Source organism: Drosophila takahashii, chromosome 2L (assembly GCF_030179915.1).
Source record: "Drosophila takahashii strain IR98-3 E-12201 chromosome 2L, DtakHiC1v2, whole genome shotgun sequence".
Classification (NCBI taxonomy): domain Eukaryota; kingdom Metazoa; phylum Arthropoda; class Insecta; order Diptera; family Drosophilidae; genus Drosophila; species Drosophila takahashii.
The window spans coordinates 36476874-36492155 of NC_091678.1; the positions used below are offsets into that span (position 1 = coordinate 36476874).

The following is a 15282-nucleotide window of genomic DNA, read 5'->3' on the forward strand; positions in this document are numbered from 1 at the left end:
TTTTAACTGCTATTTGGTCTAAGTTAATTAAAAATGGAACGGAATTAAGTTAAATCGTACTAATATTGATTAAATTAACATAAATAAATAGTTTCTAAAAGTTTGAAGTAAGTGAGAAGTGAGTTTTATTGACTTTTGAAAGTGTCCCAACTTACAAACCTCTTTTTCAAAATATCGTTTTTTGGTACATTAAAAAAAAAATTAATTATTAATTAAAATTAATTAATTAAAATATTTTTTGTTGTTTTTTTAAAGCTAATAGACTAACCTTTCGATCAGTACCTAATGCGTGAAGTTCATAAGTGAATGTCGAAATGGCAGATCGAAAACAAAAGGTGTACCAACCTGCAGACCTTTCCCCTATATTAAATATCTTTATTATACGTTTATCTTAAAATCTAATTTTAAATATGGGTTGTTGTTTAAGATATTAACAAAGAATTATCTTACAATCAGGACATTAAATGTTCCTACTTTTTCAAACCGCGATTTAACAAATACCACGCCTTTAAATCGAAAACATGAGAGAACGCTATAGTCGGGTTGGTGTCCCGACAATCTAATACACGTCACTCAGCTAAAGGGAGTGCGAGGGAGATAGATATATAAAATTTTTTTGATTGCGAATAACTTTTTTATGAATGGTCCGAGTCGAAAAAAGTTTCGATAGGTATAAATATAGGCAACAAAATTGCATTTATACTTTTCGATCAACACGCCGTAAAAGGCTGCTATATGGAAGCCTAAAAATATGCAGTAATGCATATTCTTCACAATCTGCCACGGAACTCTGATAGAGATCAAAGACAGAACAAAGTCCAACACACACTAAGTGCTTGATCAGCTTTTTGAAGTTCACCGATCTGGCGACGCTATAATTCCTAACCAGTTATAGCGCGGCTTGCATGGTAACCCACTTCGATCGTTGACCAAGACAGCGATTTCACTGCTGATGATTGTAGTTGGCTACTACATGAAACATGCATGTACAGTGAAGCCTCTTCGCTCCTTTTTGTGTGTTTGGCATAACGCCGACGTCTTGGACTTCTTGAAGTCTAAGCCGGAATGACCTCGAGTTTGCGAAAATCTTCTCTATAACGAAAAAAGGTCGTATCAAAAAGCTAAACTTTGGACTTTTCGGAAATCTTTAAAGGTGTGGGCGCCAGACACATTTTAAAATCGTTAGTCGGCCATTGTAGACGTTATAGGAGGCGTGGCGCTCGGCTGAAATAAACTTGCGCTGCGTGGGAAGCCCAAGAATATGTGTGGGAAATCTCAACCTTCTAGCTTTTTGAGTTTCAACAAGAGAGAACGTTATAGTCGGGTGCCCCGACTATCAGATACCCGTTACTCAGGTAAAGGGAGTGCGAGGGAGATGGAGATAGAGATAGAAAACGTTGATCACGCATAACTTTTTAACGAATGGTCCGATTTGAAAAATTTCTTCTACATTTCGATAGGTATTGATAAGCACAATAAAACTGCATTTTTACTTTTCCAAAATATTAAAATTTTTAAAATCGTATATTAGCGATTGTGGGCGTTAGAGGGGGCGTGACACCATTTTGAAACAAACTTGCGCTGTGTAGGAACTCCTAAAATCTGCATGCAAAATGCCAATTTTCTAGCTTTTATAGTTTCTGAGATCTCAGCGTTCATACAGACAGACAGACGGACAGACGGACATGGCTGGATCGACTCGGCTAGTGATCCTGATCAAGAATATATATACTTTATGGGGTCGGAAACGCTTCCTTCTCCCTGTTACATACTTTTGCACGAATACAATATACCCTTTTACTCTACGAGTAACGGGTATAACAACAAAACAACTGTACTTTTATAGCAAAACACACAACTTTGAAGTTCGATTACAAAAAGACAATGGCAGATCACGCTTTTCTTTCTTCATGTAAATACTTAAGAATTCGCGGTCCGTTGAGGGTAATTTTTTCGCGAAATTCGGGGGTGAGGACCGTAAATTAGAGTATTACCCAAAACATTAACAAACAAGAAAGGAAGCAAGCTTCGGCAAGCCGAAGCTTATATACCCTTGCAGATCATTCTATTAATTTACAAATCGCAAAAATGCTAAAATTCCTATTATTTTACTAAATTTTTCGATCATTTCTATGGCAGCTATATGATATAGTAGTTCAATCGTTTAAAAATTTAAATCGAAATTCGGAAATATTTAAAAATAGTCATATCCCAGAGTAGAAGAGAATGTAATAAAAATCAACAAAGATATAATTTTTTTCCTATTAATTTACATTTTATTTTTCGACCATTCCTACGGCAGCTATAAGAAATAGTGATCCTTTTTAAATATTTAATTCGAAATTCAGAAATGTATAAAAAATAATATTCCCAAGAGTAGAAGGTAAAATTTGAGAAAACACCGGAGCTAGAATTTTTTTAACGTTTCCTTCCTATGCGAGCTATAAGATATAGTTGTCCGATCCGGTCGGTTCCGACATATATACTACCTGCAATAGAAAAAAGACTTTTGGGAAAGTTTCATCCCGATAGCTCAAAAACTGAGAGACTAGTTTGCGTAGAAACAGACAAACGGACAGACGGTCAGACGGACAGACGGACGGACGGACGGACAGACGGACGGACAGAAGGACGGACAGACGGACGGACAGACGGACGGACAGACGGACGGACAGACGGACATGGCTAGATCAACTCGTCTAGTGATGCTGATCAAGAATATATATACTCTATGGGGTCGGAAACGTCTCCTTCACTGCGTTGCAAACTTCTGACTGAAATCATAATACCCTCAGCAAGGGTATAAAGATTGGCAAAACAAATTTGCTTCCCACAAAAAAAAAACAAATTTCGTAAACTTTACAAAATTTTATTTTTTTAAAGCAAAATAACATTTTTTTAAACTACGTAACATTCTTTTTTAACAAAATAACCATTAACAATTAATATGTAATACTCTCTTAAAACTAAATTTGGTTTACAATTAAAATTTGCTTAAAATTAATGTTTCAAACCAAACAAGACCTTGTCAAAATACTTTTTCTTAAAAATAAAATAATCATAACACACGTATTTAAACTTAATATGTATCACTCGGCTTGCGTATATATAACAATATGGAATGTCATTTTCGTTGTAAACGCAGTGAATTTTCTCCATTGTCTGGACTTATCATTGTGAACTTCCCAAGATCCCGTTACTCTGCGGCAATATGAAATACCAGCTATACCCGGAGCGACTTCGTTCGCTTAAAATTAGTTTTGGAGTTAGGAAATTAGGTTGTCAAGACTTTCTTATTTCTTATTAGCGCGTTTTTTGCAAACCTTTGCGTAAACAACCTTTCTAGGAGATCCTTCAAGAGTGAGAATCGGAAGGCTACTGGCAGAGCTATAAATTAAATGAATGTGATCTAAGTAAAAGTAGTGAATTCATGCGCGGATATGGGTGATATAGCTCCCCCCATCCGCGTGAAAAATGAAAAAAATTTTGGTATTCAAAAAGTATGCAACAAAAAATTTGTTCTGATATTACCCCCCACAACAAAATCCTAGATCCGCTACTGAGTAAATTTTTATACATTCTATCAGTGACAATATTATCAATACAATTTTAATTTGCGCACAAATGTAAACTTGATTGGATTAGTTGTTTTTAAATTTGTTGTTTTCAATGAAACGAAAACATTTGTACACGCACGTGTACTTATTAACTTATTATTATGTTTTTTGGAATTTATTTCTGCCTTAAAAAAAATCCTAAAATAATTTTATGTATGGGGTTTGAAAGATAAAGGGTGTATCTTTTAAAAAACTTTAGCTTCGAACCAAGCCATGCATCCATTTGCCTCTGAGAGCTCCGCAAAGTTGGTCAATTTCAGCATTTTTCGAACTTTGAGGTCCTTTTGCTAAGAATCCTTGCATCGGGGAACTCTTTGGAAAACGCAGTTTAACTTGGGAATTCGTAACGAATCCAAAAATATAGCATTCATCGAGGTTAATTTTTGATGCTGCATAGTGTAATTTTTAATTTTAAGCTCGTCAAATTTTGCATTGGCTGAAAGGAAATGAATAATTTTATTTGTATTTAAGCACATTATCGACTTTCAAGTAGAAACATAAACACACATTGTGTGTATGTATTGTATTGTACATGTATTGTACAAATCAAAACACCCTGCAGTTCCATTCAGCGTTTTTTTGGCAGTGAGTCACTGCTGCAAATTGAGCACTAAGGGCCGTTTTCTCGAGTGCCGGCTAACATTTCTCGAACAGATAAAGTCCCTGCTAAGGCATTTTGGCTTTCTTGAGCACCAATGTGAGAGCTAACTTTGACAGGGACTCGGAGTCCCTGTTAAGCGTTTTCGGCTCGATAGAATGACAGCTGATTTCCCAAAGCCAACTATGAAGAAGAAACGAAATCACAGCTGACTTTTCCTTTGAATTCTACCCAAACAGCTGATGAAATAATCGAAGCACGCCATTTTTTGCGCTTCACATCACAATTCTGTGCGTTAACAGCACTCTGTAATTGTTTCTCGTTCAGATAAATTAAAGTAGTCGAAAAAGCGGATTTGCTTTTACGAACAGTTTATCTGGTATTTAAGTTTTTCGAACAGATAGCTATCAGGGACTTTGACAGGGACTCGAGAAACAGGCCCTAAGCGCTCTATTACTAGTGAATTTGTATGAAAAATAGTATTGCTAGTTCAAATAGTAAAATATTGATTATTTTTAGAGAGTCCTGGGAGTCCTAAGGAGCCGAATTTAAAAATGTCCTTTCTTAGTGCACACCTCCTCTAACACACGATTCAGACCCAATTTTTTCCAGAATTTTAGGTCTTATGGTTTGGGATGGCGGAACATGACGCAAATCGACATCTACTCTTTTATAGTAATACTCGATATCAATTTCATGAATTTTTCAGATAAAAACGATCTAAGTATAAATAACCTGAAATTTACATTGACATATCGATTTTACGGCGATGACCAGCGCCGCTTACGGCCTTGGATCTTCGCTCGTATCAAACAGCAGCACCCTCTTATTAAGGGAGCTGTCGACTGTCTTGATGAGGCAGGCATTCTTGTTGAGTGAGTTGAAGGCATTCTTGATGTCGAGCGTGACCAGTAGACAGTATTTCTTCGTACCGCCTTTCCAACGCTTGCCGAGTATGGTTTCCGCTGCTATCCCGGTGACCGTTCGGATCGCGTCTGTTGGGTCAGTGAGCTTTTTCACTAACTCTAAACCTTTGTCGAAATAAAATAGAAACCTCACAAATTTTTAATGAATTATGCACTAAGTTTATTGTAATGGCACCAAGGCCTTAATTACAAGGGTTTTGTTTATGTTGGTTTGGTTGGGCAGGCAGACCGATTTGTCTGTGCCCTTAACAAGCGAGAGTACTAAACGAATTGAAAATAGGCAGGCGATCAGCGACCTTGCCTTAAGCGAGCGAGTATAAAATTAAACTAAAAACAAGAAAGGAAGTTAACTTCGGCCAGCCGAAGTTTATATACCCTTGCAGGTATGCCTAACTAAAATGTTTTTTTTTTACATTGTCAAAAATCAAAAAGCCTACTTTCTATAACGTTTTTTCTATTATTTTGTTAATTATTCCTATGGCAGCCATAAGATATAGTGGTCCGATCCGGCTCGTTCCGACATATGTACTACCTGCAATAAAGTTTCATCGCGATAGCTTTAAAACTGAGGGACTAGTTCGCATAGAAACGGACAGACGGACAGACTGACATGGCTAGACGGACTCGGCTATTGATGCCGATCAAGAATATATATACATGATGTGGTCGGAAACGTCTCCTTCACTGCGTTGCAAACATCTGACTAAAATTATAATACCCTCAGCAGGGTATAACAAGAGAGAACGCTATAGTCGGGTTCGTGTCCCGAACCCGTCACTCGGCTAAAGGGAGTGCGAGGGAGATGGATATATAACATTTTTTGATTGCGTATTACTTTTTAATGAATGGTCCGATTTGAAAAATGTCTTCTACAATTCTATAGGTATAAATATACACAACAAAACTGCATTTATACTTCTCGGAAATCTTTAAAGGTGTAGGCGCCAGACAAATTTTTAGTTAGTGGGCGATTGTGGGCGTTAGAGGGGGCGTGGCACTCGGCTGAAATAAACTTGCGCTGCGCAGGAATCTAGAAGTCTCAACCTTCTAGCTTTTGTAGTTTCCGAGATCTCAGCGTTCATCAGACAGACAGACGGACAGACGGACATGGCTATATCGACTCGGCTAGTGACCCTGATCAAGAATATATATACTTTATGGGGTCGGAAACGCTTCCTTCTAGCTGTTACATACTTTTGCACGAATATAATATACCCTTTTACTCTACGAGTAACGGGTATAAAAAGTAGATGCTTGCCGTGGATGAAGGACAGTCATCGATTGACAAACGGAATTTTTGAAGTTGTTGTTCGTATCACTGCCACACTGGCACCAATTCCATGACCCTGGCTAATGGCCATTTAAGAGGAGGCAAGTTCTCGTTTTGAACCAGTACGACATCGTTTACTTGCCGGTTTGGAGATACGCCACTTTTACCGTTGCTGCAACAGGGTCAGATACTCTTCACGCCACCGTGACCAGAAGATTTGTTGAAAATATGCAATTCTTTGCCAGCGGTCCAAACGGTTCAAGTTCAGATTTGTGACGTCAGGCTCAGAGTACAGCACCAGCGGAAATGTGCCAAGGAAGTGTGCAGGAGTTAGCACCTCAAGATCTGCCGATTCTCTGAAAGACGGAGTAAAGGTCGTGCGTTGTTAATTGCCGCTGTTGAGAGATTTTTGAATTTGTACTTGAAGTTTAGTGTAAGTTAGTTTAGGACGAAAGCGGGTGCACAATGAAGTTCTCTCTCGCTCTCTGCGAATTTGCCCCGTCTTCGTCAACTGTCGTTAAGCTAGGGTCTAAGAACTTTCTAAAAATATAGTCCTTTAATCGTTGAAATTGAGTTTTATTGACCACACGTATTTTTTCGTTTTCGCTTTCGCCTTTGCCAAAATTAAAGTTTATTGCCACCAAAGTTTGAAATTTGACTGTTTTAACTGCAGCCTCCCAGAGGCCTCCAAAGTGAGGCGACCGAGGGAGAAAAAAAACGCTACTCAATTGAATCCAAATTAAATCAAATCAAATCCGATTCAAATATGTAGAGACAAATGGTCATGGAGGAAGGCAAAGTAACTCTACTGACCCTTCTAGACTTTAGCAAAGCCTTCGACACCGTGAACTATGATATTCTGTGTTCTAAGCTAATAAAAATGTAAAACTTCTCTGCAACAGCAGAGAAATTGATACGCTCTTACTTAAATTGCAGACGTCAAGCCATAGTTACGTCCACTCAAACTTCCAACTATGAACAGCTCTCTAGAGGAGTTCCACAGGGATCTGTTCTAGGACCTCTTCTTTTCTCTATGTAAGTTAATGAGCTTCCAAATGTTGTGTCCTCGTGCAAAGTCCATATGTATGCCTATGACGTTCAAATGTGTGTATCGCGTCCCTTGTCTAGAATAAATGAATGTGTAGTGATGTCAAATACTGAATTGTCGGTAGTAAACATATAGTCGAATCTAAATGTTCTACAAATGAACCCAAAAAAGTCTAAATGTTTGGTTATTTATAATAAATTAATCGATACCACTGCCCTGACACCATTAGTAATAGATGGTGAAGTCATTGAGTATGTTGAAAAAGCAAATAATCCGGGTATCATATTCAACAAAACACTCACTTGGAGCGACCATATTAACCAAGCTATTGGAAAAACATATGGTTCTTTAAGATCACTGTTCCATACTCAAAAATTCTTACCAGAAGGGACAAGACTTCTAATGGATAAAACCTATTTAATACCGGCCTTCTTCTACGGCGTCGAGATATTCGGAAACAGTGATGCAGTAGCGTTTAATAGTGTTGCGAGATATGTGTTTAATGTAAGGCGTGGGCATCCGATTTCAAGTTTAGCGTACAAGTTATTTGAAGTTGATCTTCAATCAAGGATCCAATTCAGGGCTTTAGTGGCATTGCATAGAATAATTAACACCAAAGAACCCGACTATCTCTACAAAAAACTAACTTTAAAATAACTGTTTTTTTCTTACGATTTTTTTCTAAATTATTCTGATCAAAAAGTATTGTAATTCGTGACTAGCACATTAATATATAAGTTAAACTTGTAGTGCTAGGAATTTAAATAAATAGTTATTATTATTATTAACCCTCTGCAAGGGTATAATAAGACAATAATCGAATCTTCCAGGCATAATTCCTCTGTAGCTCGAATGTGGGGGCCAGACAGGAATAAATTCTTCAGCTCAGCCAGCTCGTTTTTAGTTTGCACGTAGTTCGTAGCATTATCTGACCATATCCTGGCAGATTTTCCTCTGGTGAGAGAAAACCGCTTCAGTTCTCCCAAGAATGCTTGTGAAAGATCCTGAGCAAGCTCCAGGTGGATCGCTTTCGTCGCGAAACAGATAAAAACGCAGACGTACGTTTTGACAGGCACTGTGCTTCGAACTCCAGTTTTGTAGCAAAATGGCCCGCAGAAATCCAAACCAGTAACCATGAACGTTGATGTTGCATTTACACGATCCTTGCTAATTGTGGTTTGGCTCGACGCACTTGGACGTTGCAACTGATACTGTTTTTCGGCCCCTTATCGGCCAAAATTTAAGAGGCATGCTAGCGAGCAGAGCTCGAAGACCAGAATGCAAGTTTTTCCGATGCAAGTCCAGTATAATAGCACGTGTAACTGGATGCTGGCGTGGTAGTATAACAGGATGCTGCGCATTGTAATCCAAGGACGAATTTTGTAGTCTGCCACCAACTCGCATTACACCAAAGCTATCGATGAATGGGGAAAGTGAGGACAACGGGTTGGATGATGTAATTTGCCGCTTAGAATGCAGCCTCCAGTAGTCATCAGCCAGGTTGCTCATTTGGATACTTCTGATAAGCATCTGAGTGCCCATTTTTACATCTTCGTCGTCGAGACCAGGACGTCTTACGCGGTGAACAAATTTGTAGATGAATCCAAAGGTGTGGGTCATCTTTTGCCAAGAATTCACAAATTTGCATTTTAAAGATGGATCCACTTCCCTAGCGACGCCAACCAAAATGCGCCTTCTGAGCTCGGGAAGAGTCTTCACAGGTAAACACGATTCAGGCCAACCGTGCTGATTCTTGAGAAGAAATTCTGGGCCTCTGAACCAAAGGGTAGATTCCATTAGCTCGCTCGGGGAAGCACCTCTTTACAAAATGTCGGCTGGATTGCAGTCAGTCGGTACATAGCGCCAATTCATGCCACTGGATAGCTCTTGAATTAAAGATAATCGATTAGCAATAAAAACTTGAAAACGTGAAGGTTCATCACTTATCCATGATAACGCTACAGCAGAGACCGACCACCAATAAAACGTGCAATCGAAGAGATTCATGTTGCGTACGTCCCGCATCAGTTGAGCCAGTAGTACAGCAGCGCACAGCTCTAGTTTGGGAACCGTGAGAGTCTTCAAAGGCGCCACACGAGATTTTGAGCAAAATAGATGCACCTTGCGTTTGCCGCCTGCTATTGAAACTAGATAGATGCATCCTCCATATGCGTCGATGCTAGCGTCACAAAATCCGTGGACCTCAATGCCGCCATTGAGATGCACCGCCAGTCGAGGGGTACGACCCATGTCCGACGACAGTTTCAGTCATGACGTGTTGAGTGCCTCAGGAAAGCTCTCATCCCACTCTAACTTTTCTCTCCAGACTTGTTGCAGGAAGATTTTGGCCTTGGCAACCACAGGACCAATGAGACCAAGCGGATCGTAAACCCGAGCAATTGTGGAAAGCACCAGTCGCTTACATGGCTTTGGAGAGAGCTGCATGGGAGAAAAAGAAAAACAAAAGACATCCGCTGCAGGGTCCCAGGCAAGACCCAGAGTCTTGGTAAAGTCCCTACCATCGTCAAACTTCAGGAGTGTTTCCTTTTCAGAGTCCGGAATTTGTTCAAGGACACCACGCTCGTTGGAACACCATTTTCTGAGCTTAAAGCCCCCTCTTGCAAGCAAGCCCTTTGTTTGAGACATGATTTCAAGGACCTCCTGTGTTGATTGGCCTCCTGTGATCAGATCGTCCACGTAGAAGTCCCACAAGGTGATTTTTGAACCTATTGGAAATGTGCTCTTCTCATCACTCGCCAATTGATGCATCGTTCGAACGGATAAAAAGGATGCAGGCTTAGTTCCATAGGTTACGGTATCAAGCTTGAATACCTGCACCTCCTGGTCCGGTGAATCACGCCAAAGAATACATTGAAGATAGCTATCGGGTTCAGCCACGCGAACACATCGATACATCTTGCAGATGTCACCAGTCAATGCAACGGGGAAAGTCCGAAACTGTAGCAGCGTGTTGAACAGCTTCTGCTGAATGGTAGGCCCTGCCATGAGAACCTCGTTAAGGGAATGTCCACTTGACGGTTTGGCGGACCCATCAAAAACGACTCGCAATTTAGTCGTGGTGCTGTCTTCCTTGAAAACGCAATGATGGGTCAGAAAATATTTGCAAAGGTTAATGGAGTCTCTGGGCACGACGGACATGTGATTCAAATTCAAATATTCACGAATAAATGCCGAGTATTGAGCCCTAACTTCTGGCTTGCGCTCTAGCTTGTTCTCCAAATTGAGAAACCGACGATAAGCTTGATTTTACGATTCACCCAGTAGCACTAAAGTGTTCCTTGCAGGTAGTCGTACGGAATATTCACCAGAATCTAATCGACGAAAGTTGGCCTTGAAATGAGCCTCACACTCCAGTTCTTCTTTGGTGGCTGTGACCACACCTTCACCACAGCTCTCAGCTTCCCAAAAGCGACGACTAGTTCATCCATATGAACTTCGGCAGTAACCAATTCACGCTGCACAGTTTGACAGTGTAATGCAGTTGTCTTGAGAGGAGAAGATCCACCTCCTGTAACGATCCAACCAAGCCTCGTTTTCTGCAATAGGGGTAACCCAGCAGCCAACTTAATCTGCCCCACTGATAATAGCTCAAAAAACAGGCCTGTATCTATTCGCTGAGATTTATAGAATTCAGGATCGGCCAACTGAATATTTGAGGGAATTTTCCAGCCATCGGGTTTAACGGTCAAATTGGGTTGATTGTCAGTAATCGCTGAAGCAACAAGAACAGAAAGGCATGCGAAGTAATCAGAGGTATGAAACTTTAGCTTAATGCAAACGGAAAGTCAAATCGAGCATCTCCAAGACAAGCAACTGATACGGTAGACTTCGTTTTATGCAATTGCAACGGTGAGCGAGCCGGGAAGTCACAGTGTGGTCTTGAGATCCCGAGTCTAGCAGCACACGGCATGGGACCCAATCACCTGATCGACTTTGAACGCTTATGACTGCAGTTGCAAGAAACACAATGTCAGAATCCACATTGGGAGCCAGCAAAGAGGTAGAAGGGCTTTAAATAGATGCAATCAGCGTAGTTTGCTCTGCAGCGGGAATTTGCAGAACCTGGGCCTGAGTGCCAAGATGCAAAAGAGTGAGATGTTTGGACCTGCAAGTTCAACAGCAGCTTGACTTACAATTTAGCATTTGATGCCCCTTTTTTAAGCAATTAAGACAGAGCGCTTTCCTTTACCTTTCGAATACGCTCTTGCACTGACAAAATGAAAAGTGTTTGTGGCAATTAAAGTTCTTCTGTTGCGGCTTCCTCCTGATTGTGTAGTGTGCAGTGTGCTCTACTTTTTCCAGTTTTTGACAACGCTTGAACAAAAGTATATTAAATTGATCACCAAAGGAATAGCCGCAGAATCTTCCCAATTTTTATACCCTTGCAGAGGGTATTATAATTTTGGTCAGAAGTTTGTAACGCAGTGAAGGAGACGTTTCCGACCCCATAAAGTATATATATTCTTGATCAGGATCAATAGGGGAGTCGATATAGCCATGTCCGTCTGTCCGTCTGTCCGTCTGACCGTCTGTCCGTCTGTCCGTCTGTTTTAATACCGTTTGCGAGCTCAGTTTAAAAGCTAGCGCCTTGAAACTTTCACAGTCGTCCTAAAACATGTGTAAGCAGATCAAGTTTGAAAGCCGACCCGATCGGACGTCTATATCCTATAGCTCCCATAGGAACAATCGGATATAGCTTTCACAAAATGAAGATATTTCGCTCAGTGTAAAAGCTTTTGACATGAATCTTATTCTTTTACGCATACCTTGATCAGGGTAAAAGCGCGTGCCGATCGGACGTCTATATCTTATAGCTCCCATAGGAACAATAGGGTGAAATCGGTCAAAATTTGACGTTTTTCAGGATATTTCGCGCAAAATATAAGCTATTCCCATGAAACTTTCCAAATCGTATTTTTTTGTGCGTACCTTGATCAGGGTAAAAGCGCGTGCCGATCGGACGTCTATATCATATAGCTCCCATAGGAACAATAGGGTGAAAAATTAAAAATTTTTATTTTTTTCAATTATAGAATATTTTGCTGTTTATTAATTCAATTTGCTATTTTAGTCAAGTGTATTAAAACTGCAAGGGTATTAAAACTTCGGCTTGCCGAAGTTAGCTTCCGTCCTCGTTTTGAGTAAAAAGTGAACCAGAATGCAGTTTGAAATTTTCTCAAGGGCACCATTTGAGGGAAGAGCACGGATATTAGCATTTATTTTATCAGACATATCTGTCAGCTTTGTTGCGGACGGCATGTCCACTTTAGAAAGATCCAAAAATTGCCATTATATGGGATTGAAAAATTTAACGCTTATTATTGAAACGGTTATTCAACAAATCCAAAGCTACTGTATAGTTTGTGACGAAGTCACAAATTAGACATAAGCATATAAGCACATTAGCATAAGATTTAGTTTAATAGGGCACGAAGCCACACGTTATCTAATTTAAGAGGGCACGAAGCCACAAAGTCAGTTATATGTTAAGAGAACTAGAAGTACAAAGAGAACTAGAAGTACAAAGAGAACTAAGAGACGAAGAGCAAGCACCGATCAAAGACGGCAGCCGCGCCGCTCCCACAAGCCAAGGAGCGAAAGAGACCACCAGCGACGCGAACAGCTCTGCCGCCAAAGTTTCCGGCAGCGCTGTCACCGAAGTTTAAAACAGCGCTCTCGCGCAAAGCAGCGCTGTCCCGGAGTTTTCGGCAGAATTAGGTCCCAGGAATCACGATCAGAAAAAGGGAGGGGAGTCGAAAGTAAACCAGCGAAGTGATCGGACGCGAATTTGACAACTAACCAGAGGGCACACATCGAGGCGCTCCGCTACGGGTGAGCATGGCCGCCGGCCAACAATGGAACTGCTAGAACCTTTGGAACAAATAAAAGGACGAATAGATCACCCCTCTTCTTTTCCTCGCGTACCCCGGGACCTTCAACTAGGATTCTTCGCAGGGGTGCCTGATCCTCCTTCTGTGACCGCTGGACCATTTCCGGGTACAGGCTTGAGCGCTGACCGCTGGATTATTCCGGGTACAGGCTTGAGCACGGGCCGCTGGACAATTTCCGGGCGCCGACTCGTGTACGCGCCGCTGGATTATTCCGGGCACGGACTGGAGCACGGGCCGCTGGACAATTTCCGGGCGCCGACTCGTGTACGCGCCGCTGGATTATTCCGGGCCGGACAGAGGCATTGGCCGCTGGAGCATTCCGGGCCACAGCAGTAGCCGCCGATAGCCCCGCTGGCTCCGCATAGTCCCTAACAACCCCACCTTGTTCGTTCCCCTCTAAGAAAACCCCAGACAAATCATTGGAGTCTTATGTCTTGGCCGTCTCAGAATATTATACATTTTGTGGGGAACTCTGGGCCGCTGAGGATCACCCCGGCCGTAGTAGCTTCTTTACAAGTTACTATCACAAATTTGTAATGAGCGCACTGTATTCAAGGCGGAACCCTTCAGGGAAGACTTTAATTGCTGCAGCTTCTCAATGCTAGTGAGCTCAACGTCATTGTCGATGAAATCCATGTTCAAGGATTGAAAATCAGCAAATTCCTTATAGCCGCCAGAAAATTCAGGCAATCTTAATTCAGGCAAATGAGATCTTTTAGTCGACACAGAAATGAAATCTAGAATCTAGAAATCTAAATTCTTGCTCACCCATCGCCTGTAACTTCTCAATAGTCAGGGCGTTCTCAGAGGCTTTAGCCTTGGAAAGCATTGATTCTGCCTTCAATTTAAGATGCTTCACTCCTTGTTTTGGAGGAACAAAAGTGTCGTTTGGAATTTTTAACGAATTTATTTTTATTATTTTCAGTTTTATCACTTGCAAAATAATTAAATTCACCTGTGCAGTGTGTGCTGTACCGAACTTCTTGACCACCGAATCTAACGGAACGTATGTGCGTCTATTTGCATTTAAACGGCAAAATAGCGGTGGAAAGGTGCAACGTACTCGCGAACAAAAACGTTTGTCTGTGCCTTTAACAAGCAAAAGTATTAACCGAATGGAAAATAGGCAGGCTATCTGCGAGCGAGTACAAAATCAAACTAAAACGAGGACGGAAGCTAGCTTCGGCAAGCCGAAGTTTTAATACCCTTGCAGATTTCACTAATGAAAACTTGACTAAAATAGCAAATTGAATTAATAAACAGCAAAATATTCTATACTTGAAAAAAATAAAAATTTTAAATTTTTCACCCTATTGTTCCTATGGGAGCTATATGATATAGACTTCCGATCGGCACGCGCTTTTACCCTGATCAAGGTACGCACAAAAAAATACGATTTGGAAAGTTTCATGGGAATAGCTTATATTTTGCGCGAAATATCCTGAAAAACGTCAAATTTTGACCGATTTCACCCTATTGTTCCTATGGGAGCTATAAGATATAGACGTCCGATCGGCACGCGCTTTTACCCTGATCAAGGTATGCGTAAAAGAATAAGATTCATGTCAAAAGCTTTTACACTGAGCGAAATATCTTCATTTTGTGAAAGCTATATCCGATTGTTCCTATGGGAGCTATAGGATATAGACGTCCGATCGGGTCGGCTTTCAAACTTGATCTGCTTACACATGTTTTAGGACGACTGTGAAAGTTTCAAGGCGCTAGCTTTTAAACTGAGCTCGCAAACGGTATTAAAACAGACGGACAGACGGACAGACGGTCAGACGGACAGACGGACAGACGGACAGACGGACATGGCTATATCGACTCCCCTATTGATCCTGATCAAGAATATATATACTTTATGGGGTCGGAAACGTCTCCTTCACTGCGTTACAAACTTCTGACCAA

The 15282-nt window shown here is 40.9% G+C and overlaps 1 protein-coding gene across 1 annotated transcript; it reads right to left on the reverse strand.

Annotated features, from left to right (window-relative positions):
• Positions 1–9727: 9727 nt before the first annotated feature.
• LOC138914903 (uncharacterized) lies at positions 9728–13471 on the reverse strand. Its single transcript, XM_070219604.1, has 3 exons — positions 13384–13471; positions 10828–10988; positions 9728–10693 (listed from the first exon to the last, which is right to left on the reverse strand). The coding sequence occupies exons 1-3, from the start codon at positions 13469–13471 to the stop codon at positions 9728–9730; spliced, it is 1215 nt and encodes a 404-aa protein (XP_070075705.1).
• Positions 13472–15282: the final 1811 nt, after the last annotated feature.

Excerpts from the sequence above, each read along its gene's own strand:
- LOC138914903 (XM_070219604.1), bottom strand. The coding sequence starts at position 13,471 with ATGGTCCAGCGGTCACAGAAGGAGGATCAGGCACCCCTGCGAAGAATC. Across the intron at positions 10,989-13,383 it reads ACGCGAGGAAAAGAAGAGGG|GAGGTGGATCTTCTCCTCTC; the intron begins GTGATCTATTCG and ends GGATCGTTACAG. Across the intron at positions 10,694-10,827 it reads CACCAAAGAAGAACTGGAGT|AACAAGCTAGAGCGCAAGCC; the intron begins GTGAGGCTCATT and ends CTCAATTTGGAG.